The sequence below is a fragment of the Zootoca vivipara genome, chromosome 10 (assembly GCF_965207765.1).
Source record: "Zootoca vivipara chromosome 10, rZooViv2.hap1.1, whole genome shotgun sequence".
In the NCBI taxonomy this organism is placed as follows: Eukaryota; Metazoa; Chordata; class Lepidosauria; order Squamata; family Lacertidae; genus Zootoca; species Zootoca vivipara.
This window is the reverse complement of record NC_142593.1, coordinates 12,888,435-12,911,131: the sequence shown is the minus strand read 5'-3', so window position 1 is coordinate 12,911,131 and position 22,697 is coordinate 12,888,435. Positions and strand designations below refer to the sequence as shown.

The 22,697-nt window shown below is 42.4% G+C and overlaps 1 protein-coding gene across 3 annotated transcripts in view; it reads left to right on the top strand.

Annotated features, from left to right (window-relative positions):
* ADAMTS19 (ADAM metallopeptidase with thrombospondin type 1 motif 19) overlaps positions 1 to 22,697 on the top strand; it is a 115,931-nt gene that overhangs the window by 47,936 nt on the left and 45,298 nt on the right. For 2 of the 3 annotated variants that reach the window (XM_035099894.3, XM_035099895.3), the window contains exons 8-11: positions 7,650 to 7,755; positions 16,645 to 16,785; positions 18,267 to 18,417; positions 20,591 to 20,692. In XM_035099894.3, coding sequence (XP_034955785.3) covers positions 7,650 to 7,755; positions 16,645 to 16,785; positions 18,267 to 18,417; positions 20,591 to 20,692 — 500 coding nt within the window. The remainder of the gene's footprint in view (positions 1 to 7,649; positions 7,756 to 16,644; positions 16,786 to 18,266; positions 18,418 to 20,590; positions 20,693 to 22,697) is intronic. The other variant, XM_060280126.2, reaches the window with a different exon arrangement.

Sequence of the window (22,697 nt, the reverse complement as noted above, 5' to 3'; positions counted from 1 at the left end):
CAAGCTTCCATTAAGCTGAAATTTGCGTATTTTTGTGTAAAAACAAGCACACTTTAGATGATGTCCAACTCTGAGGACCTTCCCTGCCAGAAGTAAAGCTATAGGGAACCAGGCAGAGGGCCTTCTCGACAGTGGGGCCCACCCTGTGAAACACCCTCCCATCAGATGTCAAGGAGATAAAGAACTACACAACTTTTATAAGACATCTGAAGGGAGCCTTGTATTGGGAAGTTTTGTATGTTTGGTTTTATATTTGTTGCAAGCCGCCTAGAGTGGCTGGGATGGCCCAGCCAGATGGGTGGGGTATAAATAATAAATTTATTATTATTATTATTATTATTATTATTATTATTATTACTTGTAGCCCATATGTTTTGGAGGCACTAAGTGAAGACTGTTCCCTGACATTTTCAATTCACATTGGCTTTATTCACATCATTAAACAAAAAATAAGAAGCTGCCGTAGATATGTAGACTGGGGCTGCCATCTAGGAATTGCTAGACTGCAAACCCAGCCAGCATAGCCAGTCATCAGGGATATCTGGAAGGTATTTAGATACAAGTTTTTTTTACTAGCCGCATATTTTATATCAGGATAGAATAGCATTTTCAGTGGTGACACTTTGATTGTGCAACTTTCTCCCAAATGTAGTTAGATTGGCCTCTTCTCTAATGTTTTTTAGATAAGACAGTTGAGACATTTTTTTCCTGCTAAACTTTTAAGTGTTTTTTTTTAAAATCTTGCTAGGGATTGTTTCTTTGTTCTCCAATTTTTGCCTGGAGGACCGTGTTTTAGGGGCAGAAGATGGTGTCTATACATACATACGGTATATAACTTTGCCAGTGTAGTTTAATTCTCCCTCCGATTCCAGTGCTTGGCTGTTCGTCCTTAGGATTATTCTACATTAAAGTGTTGCTATTTTTATTTATTCATAGGGATCTATATACTGCTTGATATTTCAAAGCTCTCTTATCTCTTCATTGTTGTATGTATGTTACAGGTAGGTAACTGTGTTGGTCTGAGTCGAAACAAAATTTAAAAAAAATTAAGTTTTTATTTTGGTATGAGCTTTCGTGTGCATGCATAAAAACCTAGTTGGTCTTTAAGGTGCTACTGAAGGAATTTTTTTATTTTGTTGTATGTATGGTCACTGATACATCTTTTAAGTGACAAATGAGTCGTCAGTGGTCCCCAGCCCCAGGCAGCAGTCTTCTACAGAGCCCTTTCAAAAGTACCACATATTATTTATACTTTTTAAGCGACAACAGCGCAGAAAGCTTTTTATCTCTCCCTCCTTTCCTCTTTCACTAATGGGAAACACTTGATGTGCTGAAAGAAAATGAATATTAGTTTCTTAGAAATAGAGCTGCAAGTCAAAGTTAATTTCCCCCAAGTCGTGCTCCGAAGTATGTGTGTTTGAAAAACACTTGTATATAGTCAAAGAAAATAGAAACACATGACCATAATATAGATCATATTTGCTATTTCAGTGGCTTAACGTACTGCAAACAACTGAAGCCTTATGCTGTGCTCAACATAATAAAATTCACATTCAAAGACATTGTAAGGACGCAAAACACGCAAAAGATTATTTTTCTTGCAAAGTAAATGTGATAAATTCTAGTAACCTTTGTAAGTACTGCTTTTCAGTATTGATGCATGTAATTTTAAGGAGTGTGAATTTTACTTTAAACATATCATATAATAGCTTTATATAGCTCGGTGGGAGGACTATGTACACCACCTCGAGCTCCTTGGAGGAATAAATAAAATAAATTGAGGGGTTTTTTTGACAAATAAAAATGCTTTCAGACTTCGTGAAATCAACCCTTCACTCAGTATGGATGTCATTAGGCACAATTTAATGCCATCTAAACATTTTGCCTATCAAATGACTGATTGGTTAGTCCTGAAGAACTTCCTGCAGTGGCATAGCAGCATGTGTTTTGGCATAAAAGTCTCACCTCCCACCTCCACACAGTTGCGGGCCCAGGCTCAGTGAGCCCAAGGCCACCAGGGCTGGGGCACGTGAAGCAGTAAAATGATATGACAACATTTCAGGATCAAAATGGCCACATCTTTATTGATTACAGATGTAAGCAGGGGTTTGGCATAGGTAATGGGCGATGGCACTGTGGTCTAAACCACTGAGCCTAGGGCTTGCCAATCAGAAGGTCGGCAGTTCGAATCCCCACGATGGGGTGAGCTCCCATTGGTCAGTCCTTGTTCCTACCAACCTAGCAGTTCCTACCAACCTAGCAGTTCCCGCTCTGGCGGGAAAGTAAATGGCGTTTCCGTGCGCTGCTCTGATTTGCCAGAAGCGGCTTAGTCTTGCTGGCCACATGACCCGGAAAAACTGTCGGCGGACAAACGCCGTCTCCCTAGGCCAGTAAAGAGAGATGAGCACCGCAACCCCAGAGTTGTCTGCAACTGGACCTAACAGTCAGGGGTCCCTTTACCTTTACCTTTACTGGGCGTTTGTATCCTGCATCGGCCAGGGTCAATCCTGGGTTAAGGATCTTCCCATGAAACGCATCAAAGAGAGGAATCCCTCCAGGATGCCATTTGGGGAGTTCTGTGGCCTGGTCGACCCCGTCTGGCGATTCAGGCAGAAGCCTTCCTCCTAGCTCCTCCCCACCCTTGTTTTAGACCAGGCATGGCCAAACTTTGTCCTCCAGCTTTTTTGGAACTACAGTTCCAATCATCCCTGATTACTGGTCCTGTTAGCTAGGGATGATGGGAGTTGTAGTCCCAAAACAGCTGGAGAGCCAAGTTTGGCCATGCCTGTTTTAGACTAAGGAACAAACCCAATGCCTTTTTTCCCCACCAGCAAGTTGTGACAGTTGCTATGAGGTAGGCAAAAAACAAACAAACCCCAGACTGGCCCAATTTGTCTGCAGGCAAGTTCCTCCCGGCCCCCTATTATTATTATTATTATTATTATTATTATTATTATTATTATTATTATTATTATTATTATTATTATTTGAATTTATATTTATATTATTTATTGAATTTAATTAATTCCACAGCAAGGTCATGCACATGCATTTAAGTTTTAAGGTTTTTAGTAGATTTTGTCAGGAATGTGAAGCAATTTTTCACTTTAAAAAACCCCCCAAACTAAACAGAACGTAGTATAAATGTAGGCACTGACAAAAAATAATAATTAGAGCATATCTGTGAGGTTGTTCTCGGCCATTGTATTATCAGGCTATAATACATGGTCTGATGACTACTTTTGATTATGAAAGTACTTTACAAACCTAAGTCATGGGCTTGTATATGATTCTACATTTATTCTTGTGATTAGATCCAATTCTCAGGTTTCGTTGCTTATTGGTGAATTTTTTCTTCATGCATTAAAGTTGCAATCTTATGCATTCCGTTTGCTTTGAGAGTTACAGTGGTACTGTGGTTCTCAAACGCCTTGGTACTCAAACAACTTGGAACCCAAACACTGCAAACCCGGAAGTAAGTGTTCAGTTTTGTGAACCTTTTTCAGAAGTCGAACGTGCTCCGTTTTGAGTGCCACACTTCCGTTTTGAGTGTTATGCTGAGGCCTCTGTGTGTTTTTGCTATTCATTTTGTGTTTTTGTTTTGCTTTTGTGACTGTGTGGAACCCAGTTCAGCTACTGATTGATTGTGTGACTGCAGTACAGTACATTGTTTTTTTGCTTTCATTTTATGGATCAATGGTCTCATTGGATAGTAAAGTTCATGTTAAATTGCTGTTTTAGGGGTTGTTTTTAAAAATCTGGAACGGATTAAATCCATTTTGCATTGCTTTCTATGGGAAAGCACGCCTTGGTTTGGGAACGCTTTGGTTTTAGAACAGACTTCCGGAACGGATTAAGTTTGAGAACCAAGATACCACTGTCCTTCTGAGTAAACTTGAATAAGATCCAGTTCATATCTTTAGCTGGAGGCTTAGCCATTACAGAAGATCAGTTGTTCAGCTCCACACACCCCCATCATGGATTTAACCTTGAAACCATTCCAGCTGTGCTAATAAGCCACAGGAAGAAGTAGAGGACACACACACACACACACACAAACACACACACACACCCCTTTCTCTTACCTAATGTTGGAATGACTAAGCCCAGCTGAAGCCAGTTTCTCTTTCTTAACACATGAAATTAATAACGAAGGACAAGACTTGAAACTAGTTCACACCTGGTAGTTGACTGATTTGCATTCAGTAGCTACTGTTTGATGTGGCTTTCAAGCACAAGGTCAGCTATGTTTAATAAGAAATGAAATAATAAAGAACACTGATTTTATATGTTTTGCTTGCAACATGCTTCCAGATAAGTCCTATCTTCCAAAACAGTGAGTAAGGAAATTTTAAATATGGGAAACATCCCGCAGATTTTATCCTAACATGAAATGTTTGGCATCTAATAATAAGCAGTGTCTTATGCAGTGGCAGAATGAAGAGTTTCTGGTCTACACAAATATATAGGTGAGTGCACTTGGTCAAAAATGGAATTGAAAAAAACCAGACACAAAAAAATTCTAAACTAATTAAAAAATATGGCTCAGATAGAAAATAAAATAGGAGGACTTGCAGTCTCACTTTCCAAAGTGAATGCAACTTTATGTCATAGCTGCCAAGTTTTCCCTTTTCTCGCGAGGAAGCCTATTCAGCATAAGGGAATTTCCCTTAAAAAAAGGGAGAACTTGGCAGCTATGCTTTATGTTATAGTGAAGGGAATGGCTGCAAAAGTGCCCCTTGTCATGCTATGATGAGTTATCTTGCTGCTAAGAGAATATGGAAACCACAACAGAGCCTGAAAATATTGTCTCTTGGGTGGCTGTGCTTTAAGTATAGATTTTTTGTAAGGATGTGTGTTTAGCTGATCATTGATATGTTATATCATTTATATATCAATTGTTAGATTTTGTGTTTTGTGCATTATGAATTTCTAAAACATGTTCTGAGTGTCTTGTTAGCCACCTCTGGCATTTTATTAGAAAAGGTGGGGTGTAAAGTGGTTTGAATCGGCAGGGAATCTCTAGCCATCCAGATGTTGTTGAGCTGCAGTACCAGGTCCCCTAACACTCTTTTGAACAAACAAACAGCCTTGCATCTCGGGTGGGAATAGTTTTGAGATATATATCTCATTAGTGTACCCTAAGTTCAAAGGAAAACTTTCTAAAGTAAAATTGATTTTTCCTCTTTATTGCTAGGAACTTTTTCAAAAAATGTTTTCACTGAGAATACAGCTTAGTAAGTTTCCTATTGTATTTCCTCCAGAATGCCTCTACAGGGACGCGGGTGGCGCTGTGGGTTAAACCACAGAGCCTAGGGTTTGCCAATTGGAAGGTTGGCGGTTCAAATCCCCACGATGGGGTGAGCACCCGTTGTTCGGTTCCAGCTCCTGCCCACCTAGCAGTTCAAAAGCACGTCAAGTACAAGTAGATAAACAGGTACCGCTCCAGCGGGAAGGTAAACGGCATTTCCGTGCGCTGCTCTGGTTTGCCAGAAGCGGCTTAGTCATGCTGGCCACATGACCCGGAAGCTGTCTGCGGACAAACACCGGCTCCCTCGGCCTATAGAGTGAGATGAGCGTGCAACCCCAGAGTTGTCCGCGACTGGACCTAATGGTCAGGGGTACCTTTACCTTATGCCTCTACAAGAAGGCACAATTGTTAACTGCTCTGAAAGGTTGTTGTTGTTTAGTCGTGTCCGACTCTTCGTGACCCCATGGACCAGAGCACGCCAGGCACTCCTGTCTTGCACTGCCTCCCGCAGTTTGGTCAAACTCATGTTTGTAGCTTCGAGAACACTGTCCAACCATCTCGTCCTCTGTCGCCCCCTTCTCCTAGTGCCCTCAATCTTTCCCAACCTCAGGGTCTTTTCCAGGGAGTCTTCTCTTCTCATGAGGTGGCCAAAGTATTGGAGCCTTAGCTTCACGATCTGTCCTTCCAGTGAGCACTCAGGGCTGATTTCCTTAAGAATGGAAATAAAAACCACAAATGTAAAAAAGTGTACATGTGGGTTTTTTAAAGGTTTTTTTTTTTGTCAGTATATCATCTGACCATACTCAGGGCTACTGTGCTTGAGACAGAACAATGGAGGCATTGTAGGAGAGGTTCCTCTGTGTGCTGATAGACATACTAAAACATTTGGACCATGTTACGAATGGTTTTTCCTGCTCATTTTAAATGAGGTGCTAACTTGGGAGAGCAATGTAAGACCTTTGCCCCTCTTACTCCAGCTTCCTACTCAGTGCTGTGTGTGATACACATGATGGAAAAGGAAAAGGAAAAGCTGAGCACAGCCAGGGAATCCTCCATTCTCCTAAACTTTTAATACCGCTAATAATTTTGTTGCAACCAGAATGTGGCCGGCTTGTGTAGCACATTGCTTTTTCGGGAGGGGGGGGGGACCCTTAAACTCAGTTCAGCTGAAACAGTTTAGGAATTGAGCAATCTGTTTCTTACCTTATGGAAGCATTAGAGATGTATGTGTGTGTGTTAGAACCTCTGCTGCTTTGCATTCCTTTCCCCTACTTTTTGCCTAATTTAGCTTCCCAGTGGATGACAGAAAGTTATACTGAGGAGATATTGGTTCATTCAGCGATGAAGCTGAGTCATCTTTCACCTGTCACTAATCTCACTGTAACTTACCTACCAGGGTTGCTATAAAGCAGGCATGGCCAAACTTGGTCCTCCAGATGTTTTGGGACCACAATTCCCATCATCCCTGATCACTGGTCCTGTTAGCTAGGGATGATGGGAGTTGTAGTCCCAAAACATATGGAGGGCCAAGTTTGGCCATGCCTGCTATAAGGGTTGCTTCTTTGTGTGCCTCCTCAAGAGGTCTGGAGGGTGTTAACACGAGAACAGGGCCTTCCCTGCAGTGGCTCCCCATCTATGCAACACTCTGCCCAGAGAGGTTTGCCTGGCACCTTCATTATACACCTTTAGGCGCCAGGCAAAAATGTTCCTTTTTAACCAGGCCTTTGGTTGATTTGATTGACATCCTATGCCCTTTTAAAATGTTTTTTTTAGGGGTGGGGGTGGGGGGGTTATTGAGTTGTTTTTATTTTGATTCTGTATTTTTTGGTTTTAGATTTTGATTTTGTTCTGTGAACTACCTTAAGACCTCTGGGTATAAGGCGGTATATACATTCAATTAATAATAAATAAATAAATAAATAATAATAAAAGATTGGGAGGTCATAGGCAAAACTATACAGTCTCCTTGGGGGAAGACCTCTGTGGTGGCTCCTGGCTATGAAATGAGGTCCCCATAGAGGGTTACCTGATGCTAATAATAATAATAATAATAATAAATTTATTATTTCTACCCCGCCCGTCTGGCTGGGTTTCCCCAGTCTGGGCGGCTTTCAATGGAACATTAAAAACAGAATAAAACTTCAGACCTTAAAATCTTCTTTATGTCATCTGGGTACTTTTGAGTGGGAAAGATCAGATTCAGTACATCAGGTCATTCATTGCACACATTACAGCTGTCCTTTTGTAGCATGTTGCCTTTTGTAAAAGCCACGACATCATGTTTGCAGGTTTGCAACATACTGGAAAACAGTATTATTCTCATATAGCACGTGTGAAACACTGTAAGTGAATAAAAATAAGAAGTGTAGTGATTACTTGTGATCCTTGTATTTTCTAGGTATAGCGTATCTGAATGGGATGTGCAGTGAAAAGCGGAAATGTATTATTGCAGAGGATAATGGCTTGAATCTCGCCTTTACTATTGCCCATGAGATGGGTCACAAGTAAGTAGATAAAACAAGCATTATTCAACTTTATGTTGGCATTCCAAGTTAACACTGTTAGTCTGAAAAAGGAGATTTGGTATTCATGTGTACATTTAAATAAATTTACCATTCTTCCCTATATTTGATTTTGTTCTGTGAACTGCCCTGAAACCTCCGGGTATAGGGTGATATATTATTATTAATAATAATAACACCATGGCTGATTTTCTTTTGATTTTTTAAAAAAATCTAATTATCATAGAATTGTAGAGTTGGAAGGGACCCAAGGGTCATCTAGTCCAACCCCCTGCAATGCAGGAACCTCAACTAGATCATAGATGACAGATGACCATCCAACCTCTGCTTAATAACCTTGAAGGAAGGAGAATCCACTACATATGAAAGTACTTGGCTGGTGTTGGATATATTCAGTAAATAGTTTTGAGATGATTTGGGTTCAACAACTGGAATTAAACAAGTAAATAAACGGAAGGCAAGTGAAATTTCAGTTGACATGTGATTTGGGAATGTTTGAAGTATTTAGCTGCTGGTTAGGAGAGCGAAAAAAGCAATCAATTTAATTGTAAAGCAGACAATATTTTTGAATTTCTGGAACTGGAAGCTACACTTAGGTGTTTTCTAGGCATATGTGAAATTTCCAAACCCACATGCACCTAGTTTAGGGGGACAAAGGGGGATGCTCACATTGGCTCATCTAGTGCAGGTATGGCCAAACTTGGCTCTCCAGCTGTTTTGGGACTACAGTTCCCATCATCCCTGACCACTGGTCCTGTTAGCTAGAGATGATGGGAGATGTAGTCCCAAAACAGCTGGAGGGCCAAGTTTGGCCATGCCTGATCTAGTGGGTTGCCAGAAAAGGTGCTTAACCCCCAGCCAAAGATTTTCATCTACAATTGCCTCCTCATCATTCTCCCTCCAACTCCTATTGTCAAATAACCTTTTAAGGCATTGGTTTTCAAATTACATTCTTGAGATACATCAACGGGCTTCTGAAGAAGATTGCTCTGGTGAAAGCCAAATTACAAGATCTCTCTCTCTCTCTCTCTCTCTCTCTCTCTCTCTCTCTCTCTCTCTCTCTCTCTCTCTCTCTCTCTCTCTGTGTGTGTGTGTGTGTGTGTGTGTGTGTGTGTGTGAGAGAGAGAGAGAGAGAGAGAGAGAGAGAGAGAGAGAGAGAGAGAGAGAGAATGTCGGGCTGTCAATGAAGGCTTACCAAAGGGTTTGCGTGATGAGGCTACCAGAAATCCCTCTTAAATAACTCACAACACACACATTATTTTAGGTTTGGGTTTTTGACATTATTTTGGCCACAACTTTATTTAAATACAATTTAATTTTGAGTGTTGGCTTAGGCTTTTGGTTAATCCATCTGTTCCCTTATTGGGTCAGGACCATTTCCATCTGTCCCGCTTGGGACAGGACCAGCTCCGACTTCCCTATGCATATAGGGAAGTCAAGTAAACACCCCATGGGAGAGGAGGTAGCTGTGCCCAGGCATTCCCCCCCTCAACCAGGAATGTCCCCCAAGGCTCGTGCTCTATAATGGCCCCTCAGCCCCGCCTATGGCGGGGATGAATTGACTAGAGCCCCAGGATTCTTTAACGGAATACTTCTATGAGGAGCAATATTAAGTGGGGGGGGGGTAGGCATCTCGAAGCCATACCCCTCCTCCAACCAAATTTATTAACCAAAGCCTAACCGCCAACCTAACAAGTTGTGACAATTTGCTAAGCAGTAGGCAAAAACCAAGTGGCAACAGCCAATCAGCCAAATGGCAAAATTCCTACTGGGCCCCTTCAACAGGCGACCCCATGAAAGGCAATGTCCGGCTAAAACCTTCAGAAACAGCGGCGGGTCGGAGGGAGATTCAAACACTTGCAAGAGTGAGGCAAAACCGAAAGACTCTGAATATATAAAGGGGGCCAACCTGCCAATCAAATGTTGTGACATGCAACAACAACCACACCCCCTATCTATCATTCAGCTCTGGCTTAGCCCAACCCCCACCCAAACCCTCAGGAATTTCTTCCTAGCCCTTCCGCAATCCTCATGATCTCTTATTAGATAACGAGCTTTGTCTGGTCCCGACTGTTTCTTTTGTCTGAGATTCTACATGTGTGCATGCTGCGTCCAACACCCACCCTTTGCTCTGTGGATAGTTGCAGCTGATGACACTTGTATCTGTGCTCTCTAGTCAGCAAGCATGCAGTTGTGTGCTATTGGCTATGGCACCCCAACTTCTTCATAGCCATGAATTGCTCCACTCCTACTAGACAGGGTTTCAGGATTTGGCCTGCGAAACCTTTTGTTTTAGAACAATGCCAATCGGCCGGTGTCACTCTGATGATTCTACACTGTCTGCCCATTTCCCTGCTTGCGTGCCGAGGTACCAAGACTTCCCACCAAATAATTTCACACATCACACGGAAATTAAGTTTTGGTTTTTGGCATTAATTTTGGCCACAACTTTATTTAAATACAACTGAATGTGAGTGGTTGCTTAGGCATTGGTTCCCATGCCATCAGTCCCCCGCCTGGGACAGATCTGACTCCCCAGCGAACTGGGGATGTCAGGATAGGTAAGCACCCTCTGAGAGAGGCTGGGGCAAGGCACCACGCCCTATGACCTCTCCCCCAGGTGCTCCCCAAGGCTCATGCACGGTCCTAGCCCCTTGCGGGGGTACGGACAAACATGTTGAGCCCCAGGATTCCTTTAACGGAATACCCCTAAAGGCAGCAGCAATTTTGAGGGGCAGGCCCAGCGAAATCCTTACCCTTCCACCATCCAATTCGAACCAATGCCTAACCGCCAACCTTACAAGTTGTGACAGTTTGCTATGTAGTAGGCAGAATCCACCTGGCACCAGCCAATCAGCCAGATGGCAAAATTCCTACTAGGCCCCCGAATACGAACGGCCCCGTGACAGGCACAGCAATGTCAAGCACAGCAAAAAAAACCTAAATATAGGGAGGGAGGGAGGGAGGGAGATCTGTTTGCAAGCACCCAAAAGCGAAAGCGCAACCTGCTTGCACCCTTTTAAAGGCTGTGGCTGTCAATCAAAATTAGCAACATAACATTCTCCCCAGCAACAATCCCCCAGTGGCCATCCCAACTGACCTGCCCCTACTGACCAGGGAAGGCCTTGTTAACCCTTCCGCAACCCATGCTCTCCTTAAGGGGAGAACCTGCTTTGTGATCAGCATCTTTGAAATACAGTACAAAGCATGCCAATGGCATTCCTTTCAGGCTATCATTGTTACATTCACCCACCCACAACAGACTATGGAAGCAACTGCCCCCATCCCCAGCAAACACACACCTCATTCTTTCTTTCAGATACTGTTGTGCACTCTGCCTTTCCACTGTCTCCAGAAGTCCTGTTATTATACTAACTTTGGGGCGGGTAGGGGATCGCATTAGCTTTATAGCCGTTATTATTGCCCAAGCATTTTGAGAGCAGTGAGTGTTACAGAATCGAAAGTGGAGCACCAGCAAATAAAACAGAGCAATAAGGCGACAGACCAGCCAAACCACAATTCACCCAACAACCCTAAAAGTGTACATTGGAGATGGATAAGCGGTAACGCTCCAGATTTATAGATTTATTTTTATTCACAGATATCCTGCGCAAGTGAACACCAACTTTCCTCAAGCTTAGGAAAGATATTTGAGATGAAAATTTAGTATCCAAGAGAGAATTAGAAGAGAAGTAGGGCAAAGATGGAAAAGAGATTAATAAGAGGAATATTCTTGCTATTGCAATTCAGCTTTAAATCATGATAAGAGATTTCCCCTAATATGTTTGTTTGTTTATTCATACACTGCCCTTCCTCTGGGGATCACAGGTCCCGAAGGCAGAGCTCCTCTGTGCTGGAAAGCCTGCTTCTGCTGCCAATGGATTGCAGGATTGCACCCCAGAGCAATGAATTGTTTATCTAAAGACCTGAATTGCTGCAATGACCAAGAACAGAAAAGCATCCACAGTTGGATGTTCTTACAGATACCTTCTTTTTCGGTCATCACTCGTAGCCGAGTAAGATTGTCTTCCATGAATATGGTCTTAAAGGTGTGTCCGTAAGTGACTGCGGAGGCCAATTCTGGATACTCGTGCCATCGGAATAGAGCCTCACTGCAAACTGTGCATTGATCAGTGTGCACTGATCTCCACACATAGAATAAATTAATGCACAGGCGTCTTCCAAAAACCCATCCAGAATTGACAGATACTTGCAGTGCAACTCTGTGCATGTCTACTCAGATAACAGCCCCACTGTGTTCATGTGAGATACAGATTGGTCCGTTGAATGTGGTAACCTCAGTGACAACAACATTCATGTGCTAGAGCTGCTTGGCCAGGAATGGAACAATAAGAGCCCTTTAGTTATACCGTTAGTTAGCTGTTTGGGATCAGATGAAAATTCCAAACTGGCTTTTAAAGTCATCCTTACAGAGAGTGCATTGCAATAGTCAATCCATGATATTACTGAGGAATAAATATTGGCCCAGGTGTAAACAAAACAACAACAAGGTGTAAATGGGAGAAAAATGTACCCTTAGCTATTGCAATCGCAACCTAGTCATTCAGGAACATTGCTAGAACCCAACAGCATACTCACCTGGCACACCTGATTCTACAAGGGACCCTGACCCCATCTAGAACCAATATAGAGTTCTGAACTAAACAACAACAACAACAACAACAACAACAACAACAACAACAACAACATATTTATATCCTGCCCATCTAACTGGGTTTCCCCAGCCACTCTGAATAAAAGTACATTGTAAATACATATAACACAGACAATTACCTTTTGGAATTATGTAAATGGGGGCCGCGTGCTCCTTGTACAGTTTCTCCATAATTTTTTAGTGAGTCATGTAGGCCTCTCCAGCCTGCCCCAAATATTCACACATTTGATTCTGACAAATGACACAATGGCATACAAGACAACTGGGATTCACTAGTATTTTCCACTTTCATTGACCTTTTGAACAGATGTTTTTAACTTTGGGGTAGTTTAAGTCTTCTCCATTAAACAACTAAGCTGCTGCTTATAATAAGATTCTGGCTCTTCAGCTTCTGCTTTCCTTTCTGTTAAATTTAATTGGTACTTTTTGCAAGCAATATTATTTGGCAGTAAATAGGTCTTCTATAGCTGCACGGCAAGGTTTCTGTGTTTTGGTATCTATGTGAAAGTGCAGACCATTCTTATGCATGTCTGCCCAAAATAAATCCCCATTGATTTCAGTGGACCTGACTCACAGGCCTGTATGTGTAAAATTGTGGTCTTAATTTTTGTTTTGGTGATGATCCACTTTATTGAGTGCAAAATGTATCAGAAAGGCAAGCAGCAATCCAACAGTTGTCATCAATATCATACCATAATTTCTTCACACACAAATGTACTACTATTACACTAGTGCAGGCATCCCCAAACTGCAGCCCTCCAGATGTTTTGGCTTACAACTCCCATGATCCCTAGCTAAGAGGGCCAGTGGTCAGGGATGATGGGAATTGTAGTCCAAAACATCTGGAGGGCCGAAGTTTGGGGATGCCTGGGCTAGTGGGAATCACTGTCTTGAGTTTGTCAGGAAGAACTCTTACGACAATTCGAAAAACGCTTACTTGCAAATGTGGATTAAAAGTCCTATTTTGGCACCACCATGCAATAGGGGGTTTGGGGTTTTTGTTTCCACTATCACTCCCTAGGAAACCCTCAGAGCCTCAGAATGGTTCCTTACTCCATTTTGAATCCATAAAGTATAGTTACTTTTTAAACGTATGCTGTTATTATGATGGTTGATGTTGTCAAATAAAAACTTGCCTCTTGTTGTCTGGCAGCATGGCTTGATTGAAGTTAGTAGGGATAGAAGTTAGTAGGGATAGAAAATGGGACCCAGGTGGCTCTGTGGGTTAAACCACTGAGCCTAGGGCTTGCTGATCAGAAGGTCAGCGGTTCGAATCCCTGTGGCGGGGTGAGCTCCCGTTGCTCGGTCCCAGCTCCTGCCAACCTAGCAGTTTGAAAGCACATCAAAATGCAAGTAGATAAATAGGAACCGCTACAGCGGGAAGGTAAACGGCGTTTCCGTGTGCTGCTCTGGTTCGCCAGAAGTGGCTTTGTCATGCTGGCCACATGATCTGGAAGCTGTACGCTGGCTCCCTCGGCCAATAACGCGACCTAATGGTCAGGGGTCCCTTTACCTTTAGGGATAGAAAATACTGTAGTATCTGCTGGGAGTAAAGGAACAGACTGCAAAACACAGAGAGACAAACAAAACCTAGGCTACAGTCTCGATGCAACCAGTCATTAATATACCTGTATCATCACAGAAATAATAAATTTGTTGTGCAAGATTTCGTTCGGCTTCCATTTTGCCTGGATTATTGGCTGACAGGAGTGTGTTAGTTGAGCTGTCAGTTCAGGATGTTTTAAAGTAAGGATGGCTGGCAAGAAAAGCTCTTTGACAGATGGAAACTGCTTTGCACTGCAGGAGGGAAAGTGCAGAATTCACATACTTTGGATTTAGGCCAGATGGCTACAATTGTTGGTGTGAGGTGGAGGAGAGAGAGAGAGAAGGATTTGCATTACGGTGTAGTCTTAGTAGCTACGGTGCTTCCCTAAAATTAGTTTATCTGATTTGTGCAACTTGAGAAACCCAGAACATACAATCCTTATTTGCAGCCTTAGCTGTGCTGTTAATCTAGTTGGTTTTTCAACCTCACATCTCTCCGATCTTCCTTCTTTCTCTCCACCAAACAGTTATAAGGAGTCAGCCTTCAGAAGTGGTATTTCTGAATCTTTCAAGCTTTGAAATGGTGAATATTAGGATGGATAGACAGTTGTTTATTTAATAAGTGTGTGTGTGTGGAGCGAATAACATATATTTTATCAATGCTTCCCTGAGGAAAAGATGCTTGTTAGAGTCATTGAGCATTAAATGCATTGTGTGAGAGGGAATTATTGTGTTTATTATGTATTTTGTGGTTTTTAAATTGTCATTTTATGTTGTGAACTGCCCTGAGATGGATATATACAAATTTAATAAAACAAACAAACAAATAAATAAATCATTTCACTTCCATATCACTTTCATTTAAAAAACAAACAAAAAACCTGAAAGTGGTTTACAACCTACATTAAAATGTCAAATCCAGAATAAAACATTACAAAAGAAAGTCAGGTATAAGTTATACACTCAAAACAACATAATTAGCAAGAAACTCAAATATGTCTTAAAGATTTCAAAATAAAACATTACAAAGTAGGTCACTACAGAATGCAAATTTAACACAGCAAAGTTAAAAATAAATACCTTATGAATATAAAATGCATATTTAAAACAGTGTATTGGCAAGAGAGTAAAGTATTATCATAAGCATAGAACATATATCTGCTGTTGTTGCTGCCAGTCCTGCCAATGGTGGTTCATGGAGGGCGATGGCTGTGGAGCCTCAGGCTGATGACCTTGGTTTGCACTTGGTAAGAAGACCCAGCCAATTTGGTCTTGGGCCTCTTCAGCAGCCTCAGTTTTTGTAGCTGGAGTCAGTCAGGTGGGGAAAGGCTTGCAAGGCAGGGAGCAACATTAGCAGTTGTGAAATTTATTCGGATCTCAAAGACGTCTATAAAATTTGAGCAGCCTAACTTCTGAGCAGACCTGCAACCAACAGTCTTGTTGAGCTTGCTTCATGAAGGCTGCAATCCTAACCACATATCGGGTCCTCCCTCCACGTGTTGCGGTGTGACCTGGCAACCAGAACCTGTGTTGTGGGTGGGAATGTTTGGATGGCCACAACACCCTATTGGAGGTCCCTCGATGCTGGGTGCAATTAGACCAATGGAACGCCAACAAAAATTGTATTGAGGGACCTCTATTTAAGCTGATGCACGTGTTCCTGAGCTTCATCTTTTGGGCCAGTGCATCAGAAAACCCTCCTAGCTCTCCCTATATTTAGGGCTTGCACACATGACCTTGCTATGCCGTCGTGTGTCGTCTGTCATTGGAACAGGGGCACGGCAGGAATTTTCCCCACTTGGCTGATTGGCTGGTGCCATTTAGGTTTCGCCTGCCGTGTAGCAAATCGTCACAACTTGTAAGGTTGCGGATAGGCTCTGGTTCAGGTGATAGGGGTGGCGGAGCGGTCTGTCCATCCCTATGTGATGGGTATTCCGTTAAAGGAATCCAGGGACTCATTGGTTGGTCAACCCTGAGAGGGGTTGTGCCCTGAGCCGGAGTCCAGGGAGACATCTGGCTGGTGGACTGGCTTGACCCCGCTTTCCACTGTGCCGGGTGTTTCACCCAAGGTTGTGTGTGTGCCCTGGGTCAGTGCTACCTGCAACGGTGCAGGGAGCTAGTCGAACCAGAGCCTATGCAACCACTCACTTGATTGTAATCAATAAAGTTGTGGCCTAAATTCTGTAAAAAACTAAACCAAAAATTTGAGTCTTGTCTGAATTTATTTGGGGATGGTTAAAGGGTCTACACACACAACTGAAGTCCTGTTCAATTTAGTGAGCTTCCCATGGGGATTGCAGTCTTAACTAGCAGCAAGTTTCATGAAACTTGGTGGGACTAACTTTTGAGTAAGATGTACTAAACTTCTGAATAACTTTGAACAACTAGCGTGTTGCCACCAGTGTGTGTGTGTGTGTGTGTGTGAGAGAGAGAGAGAGAGAGAGAGACACACAGAGAGAGATTAAATATGGATTATAAGTCATATTGGTTTTTAAAGAGAAATATTATGTACATATGAATATCGCTTACTGGGAAGTATGTCTATTTCGAAAGTGGGGTGAAAGCTACTGCCTTTCTATGAGCAGTTTAAAAACTATTTATATATTTCCCTCTTAAAATAAGCTCTACTTTCAATACTTTCACATTTTTAGCATGGGAATAAATCATGACAATGACCACCCATCTTGTGCAGATGGTCTCCATATCATGTCTGGAGAATGGATCAAAGGGCAGAATCTTGGAGATGTTTCATGGTCCCGGTGCAGCAGGGAAGATCTGGAAAGATTTCTCAGGTAATTCATTCAAGAAGTGGAATTGCTTAATGTCAGCTTTTACATCTATTCATTTATTTTCTTTGATGGCTATAAATTTCAGACATGTCAAGTTTTCAGCACCCTGTAGCAGCTTCTGTGTCATGTTCAAAAGGTACTGTTGAACAGTTTTAAAAGTGTGGTATCTCAACTTTCAGTATTATTGGAATTATCCAGCAATAGAACATGAGAGTTAATTGAAGGAAGAGGGTAGAAATAATTTTAAAAGGTTTGTTCACCTATGTTTGGAGCAAGAGGAAGAAGCCTTGTGGTCTCTTCCAACTCTATGATTCTATGATTCTATGATACTAAGCATGTAGGAGGTCCCTTGTGTGGAGAAGATGGAGAAATGCTGTTGGGTGACAGGGAGAAGGTGGAACTGTTCAACACCTACTTTTCACAGGTTGGATCGCCACCTGTCAGGCATGATGTGGTTGAGATTGCAGGGATTTGGACTAAATGACCCTAGGAGTGCCTTCCAACTCTACAATTCTATGATTTTACAATAAAGGTTCTTATGTTCAAGATGGGACGCGGGTGGCGCTGTGGTCTAAACCACTGGGCCTCTTGGGCTTGCCAATCAGAAGGTTGGTGGTTCGAATCCCTGTGACGGGGTGAGCTCCCGTCACTCTGTCCCAGCTCCTGCCAACCTAGCAGTTCGAAAGCACACCAGAGCAAGTAGATAAATAGATACTGCTGCGGTGGGAAGTTAAATAGTGTTTCCATGTGCTCTGGCTTCTGTCACAGTGTCCCGTTGCTCCAGAAGCGGTTTAGTCATGCTGGCCACATGACCCGGAAAGCTGTTTGTGGACAAATGCTGGCTCCCTCGGCCTGAAGGTGAAACGAGCACTGCAACCCCAGAGTCGCCTTTGACTGGACTTAACCGTCTGGGGATCCTTTACCTTTACCTTATGTTCAAAGACACATCTGTTCAAAATGGGGCAGAGCAATTGCATTCAGTGTTCATTTTTGGAATATTAGAGAGCAAGCTATTGGTCTAATCCAGCAAAGAAGGCCCACAAAATACTGTTCATGAATTCTCTGGCAGGAGTCTGGATCCAACAATGAGGCCTGCCCATGTGTTTGGGTTGGATTAGGGACTGTGCAAAAAAAAAAAAAAGGAATTAAATGCAGGTGTGCACCTGGCTTAATTTATGTATCTTTACAAGGGAAATTTCTTCCATTAGATTTTGTTTGTTTCATTTTTACCCCCGCCCCCCAATTTCTATTGAATAACTGGTTAATTTGAAACAAGATGTGAATCATGCAAGGTCACAATTTGTTAGTTCAACCTTTACACTAATTTAAAACCTCAGCATTTCACTGAATGAAACAAAACGGTTCTCTAAGCGTTCACTTTAAGATGTATAATCCCTTCTTTGTAGTGTGTGCATGTTTTATGTCAGTACAATAACCAGCCTCTATTACTATTCACCAACTTCTAAACCTCTTTATACTGCCAGGTCAAAGGCCAGTAACTGTTTGCTACAGACAAATCCCCAGAGCCTTAACTCTGTGATTATTCCTTCAAAACTGCCAGGGATGACCTACACTGCTGATGAACAGTGTCAAATTCTCTTTGGACCAACGGCCTCTTTCTGCCAAGAAATGCAGGTAACAATGATGGCACATTTTAATTTATCCACCAACTAGTACATCCATTGTTTTGGCTTTTTGTGTTCCATAACAATGAGGAATTGAAAAATAAGAAATATAGGGTGTTTCCAAAATGTTTACTCTTACTAGCTACCCAAAGCCACCTCAAATTGTTCCCATCCTGCCTTGCATTTGTCAGTATATAAAGGTCAGGTGTTTTGTGGCAAGAAGATTGCTGTATATTCCTAAGGTGAAGCAGATTTGACACTTTCCTTCACCCCCTTCCAAATTCTGCTGTTTTTTAGAAAAACAAGGGTGCTGTAACTGAGCAAGAATTTCCGTCACTGAGGAGAAAAAAATCCTGGTTTTTGGATAAGACCCAGAGTGAGATTGCAGAAGAAATATATTAAGAGCTTTATTCAATATCACAGTCGATTTTACAGGCAACTTCAGGCCAGAAGGATAAAGTCAGAAGGGTCAAAATACACAGAAAGAGCAATAATAAGTACTTGAGCATCTCTAGCAGTTATCTCTGAATATAAACCTATCTGCATATATTGCTTAAGATATACGGAAGCAGTGAGTATTGATATATTCCTGGCTGGCCGGCCCCAAAAGCATATTCGGGGCAAACGGTAACCCACACAAGAGTTTGCCCTTCAGCTATTCGTTGGGCTGCAGCTACCTCAAATTTTGAAATCAGTGAAGAAATAGATTTCAGCTGATTTTTTTGTCAGCGAGAGTGAATGAGGCCAACCTATTTCTTGATTTGAGGAGAAGGAGCTTGGCTCATGTTCCAGCCAGTTAAGTGTGACCCATGGGGACCTCATCCATCTCTAGCTCTTAAGCCTAAACTCGGATTTCCAGGACCCATTTGAGTTACCAGAATGCTAGCTAATTACTATAACCATGCCTGAACCCTTGAGATGAGTGGAATTAGGATGGCAGAAGATGGATAGAGAAACCAATGCATTTTTTAAATTTGCATGAGCTCATTGGGAATTCCTTCCTCATTTTGAATTGTGATCTACAGCATCCATGACTTGAGTGCACTGGAAACAGATTTTATTCTGTGACCAAAGAATAGTTTTTATTTATATCCATGCTTGGCAGAGTTCGATCACATTCTGTTTATTGCCTTTAAAAGCAGCCACTTCCTTGTGAAATAGACAAAGCACTTTTGGCCAGGCAGGCGCATTATATTCATTATTCTGTGAACTGCCCTGGGACCCCTGGGTATAGGGCAGTATATTAATAATAATAATAATAATAATAATAATAATAAATAATGTAACCAATGAGAGCAGCAAAATAACCACACTGTACAATGGTGATGAGAGGAAATAAGGCTCTTTTGGGGGAGCCCCGTATACTATACCATGCTGATCCTATCCAGTGCCATTTCCACTCTCATACAAACAGTGCTCTCCCGCCTAACAAAGGAAAGCCATAATTTCACTGAGGGAAAGGCGGGGGGAAAAAACCCAACAAGTACCAATTGGGTTGAGATCCTTTCCGGCCCTGTCAACCAGCGACCCCAAATTGCTCAGTGAAGGCTCTAACCTGAGGGCAGGAGGGCAGGAGCTCTAGGGGAGGCAGCCTAATATAGGCATCCCCTCCCCTCTTCAGCAAGGGCTCATGGGGGAAATCTGCCCCCCATGAGCCCATCACACAGAGTGGATACTGGGCAAAACCTTGCCCAGGACTTTGCTGCAATCTATGGGCCACAGCAGGGACGCAGGTGGCGCTGTGGGTTAAACCACTGAGCCTAGGGCTTGCTGATCAGAAGGTCGGCGGTTTGAATCCCTGTGACGGGGTGAGCTCCCGTTGCTCGGTCCCAGCTCCTGCCAACCTAGCAGTTCGAAAGCACGTTAAAGTGCAAGTAGATAAATAGGTACCGCTACAGCGGGAAGGTAAACGGCATTTCCATGTGCTGCTCTGGTTCGCCAGAAGCAGCTTTGTGATGCTGGCCACATGACCTGGAAGCTGTACGCCGGCTCCCTCGGCCAATAACGCGAGATGAGCGCACAACCCCAGAGTCGGTCACGACTGGACCTAATGGTCAGGGGTCCCTTTACCTTTACCTTTATGGGCCACAGCAGTGTCGGGCAAAGGCATCCCGTGCTTATTGGGCATGGAACGGGACTTAAATACTAACCTTTACATTCTTAGTGTCTGTTTTCCTCCCCAGCATGTTATTTGCACTGGATTATGGTGCAAGGTGGAAGGGGAGAAGGAATGCAAAACTAAGCTGGACCCACCAATGGATGGAACTGATTGTGACACTGGAAAGGTACTTTGCAACCTTACTCTAAGGAAGTCACATTTGTGTATCAGCTGTTTGGTTGGTTGTTTTGCAGTTTTTTTTCTTGACCTTAATTCTGGAGTGTAAAACCCACCAATTGGATTCTGAAGCAAAAAAAAAAAATGCTTTCTTTGCTTTTAAATGATATGTGCAAATGGCAGAGTGGGCATCATCTTGGAAGAGAATTTCATTTCTGTATAGATAGTGACTGTTTAAATAGTACTTACCAACGGCAGGTTTGAAAGGTGCTTGAATAAATCTGAAGCCCAATTAATTGAGTCGACCTTTAGTTGATTAAAAAGTTTTTAAGTTTCATTTTCTCTAACAAATCAATTGATTTAAATATTGAAGCCATCACTGATATACAATGGGACTCTATTATCTTTCCCAGTAACTCTTTGGCCTATGATGAAATGTGTAAGACGAGAACTTCAGGATCACACATTTATTAGGCTGTAAGAAATAGGTTGTCTTTCCCCCCCTGTGCATGCAATGTATTAGTCTTTCTGTATTCCTGACCCAATTTCAAGTCCTTCTGCATGTGTATTATGCATGGCAATTTCATACAACTATATTTTATAATAGAATAAAAATACTTCTTTATGGTCACGCTGCAGGATAAAAACTGGCACCTCATTTTCTCATTCCATTATGAAGCACATCCAGTACTTGAAACCGAGATCCCTTTTTCAGAAGGAAAATGCAACTGAATGAAATAAATAGTATTGCGCGAAATCCAAAACTATTAAAATCAATGGGAAAGTCGTTGGTCACATTTATCTGACAAACTGGCTCCCTTATTTCTGGGTTACTGTAATCCGTTCAGTTGCTTCTGGTCCCAAAGCCTCACCCCAGAATATTATAAATCCTCGTAACGTATCTGTCTGATGGATTTTGCACTTGTATGTCTTTTAATACAAAGATGTTAAAAAACTTATGTTCCCAAATGCTTCTCAAGTGCCTATTAAGAATTCCCAAAGCACCGTATTATTCGTCCGGAATTATTGTCCTGGTTTATTGTAACAGTAGCATAAAAATAACTCTTTAATGGGAAATATTCATGAGTCTTGCACAAGCTGTGCATGCTTTTGACTATGTGCAGTCATAAGAAAATCCATATATATTTTCAGTGGGAACGAAAGGTCAGGCAGGCACATAGATTTAAATTGAAGCAATTGCAAGTAAGGTGTCTGCTTTTTCTCTGTGCTTGTCCAAGCTGGAGTGACCGAGATTGCTAAGTATACCTACTTTGGTCAGTGTAACCCCCACTCCTGGGCAATGTGCTTGGTTTCTGCCCAAACTCACTTTCCTTGCAGAGGCTTAAAATGGCTGCTATTAGGTAGCTAAGCAAGTTGACAGGGCCCAATGGCAGAGGAAGCCTTCCTGGCAACACCAGAGGCCAACAGGAAGGTGTGTTCCTGTCATGCGATGGGTCTAAGACACAATTCAAGCTGTTTACATGTGTTATGGCATTCCCATATATATTGCAGCCATGATGTCCCCACAATGTATTACATCGGGCATCCCAAAACTGCGGTCCTCCAGATGTTTTGGCCTACAACTCCCATGATCCCTAGCTAACAGGACCAGTGGTCGGGGAAGATGGGAATTGTAGTCCAAAACATCTGGAGGGCCGAAGTTTGGGGATGCCTGTATTACATGGACCTCAACTTCTAAGATAACCAGGTCAAGTTAGGCTAAGCCCTACCTACATTTTATGTAACTCCTTCTAAAATGCTGCATTTCTAAATACAGTGGAACCTCGGTTTATGAACACCTCGGTATATGAATTTTCGGTTTATGAACGCCGCGGACCCATCTGGAACGGATTAATTCACTTTCCATTACTTTTAATGGGAAAGTTCGCTTCAGTTTATGAACGCTTCAGTTTATGAACAGACTTCCGGAACCAATTACACCCATGTTTCAGTTTATGAACGCTTCAGTTTAAGTACTCCGCGGACCCGTCTGAAACGGATTAATCCACTTTCCA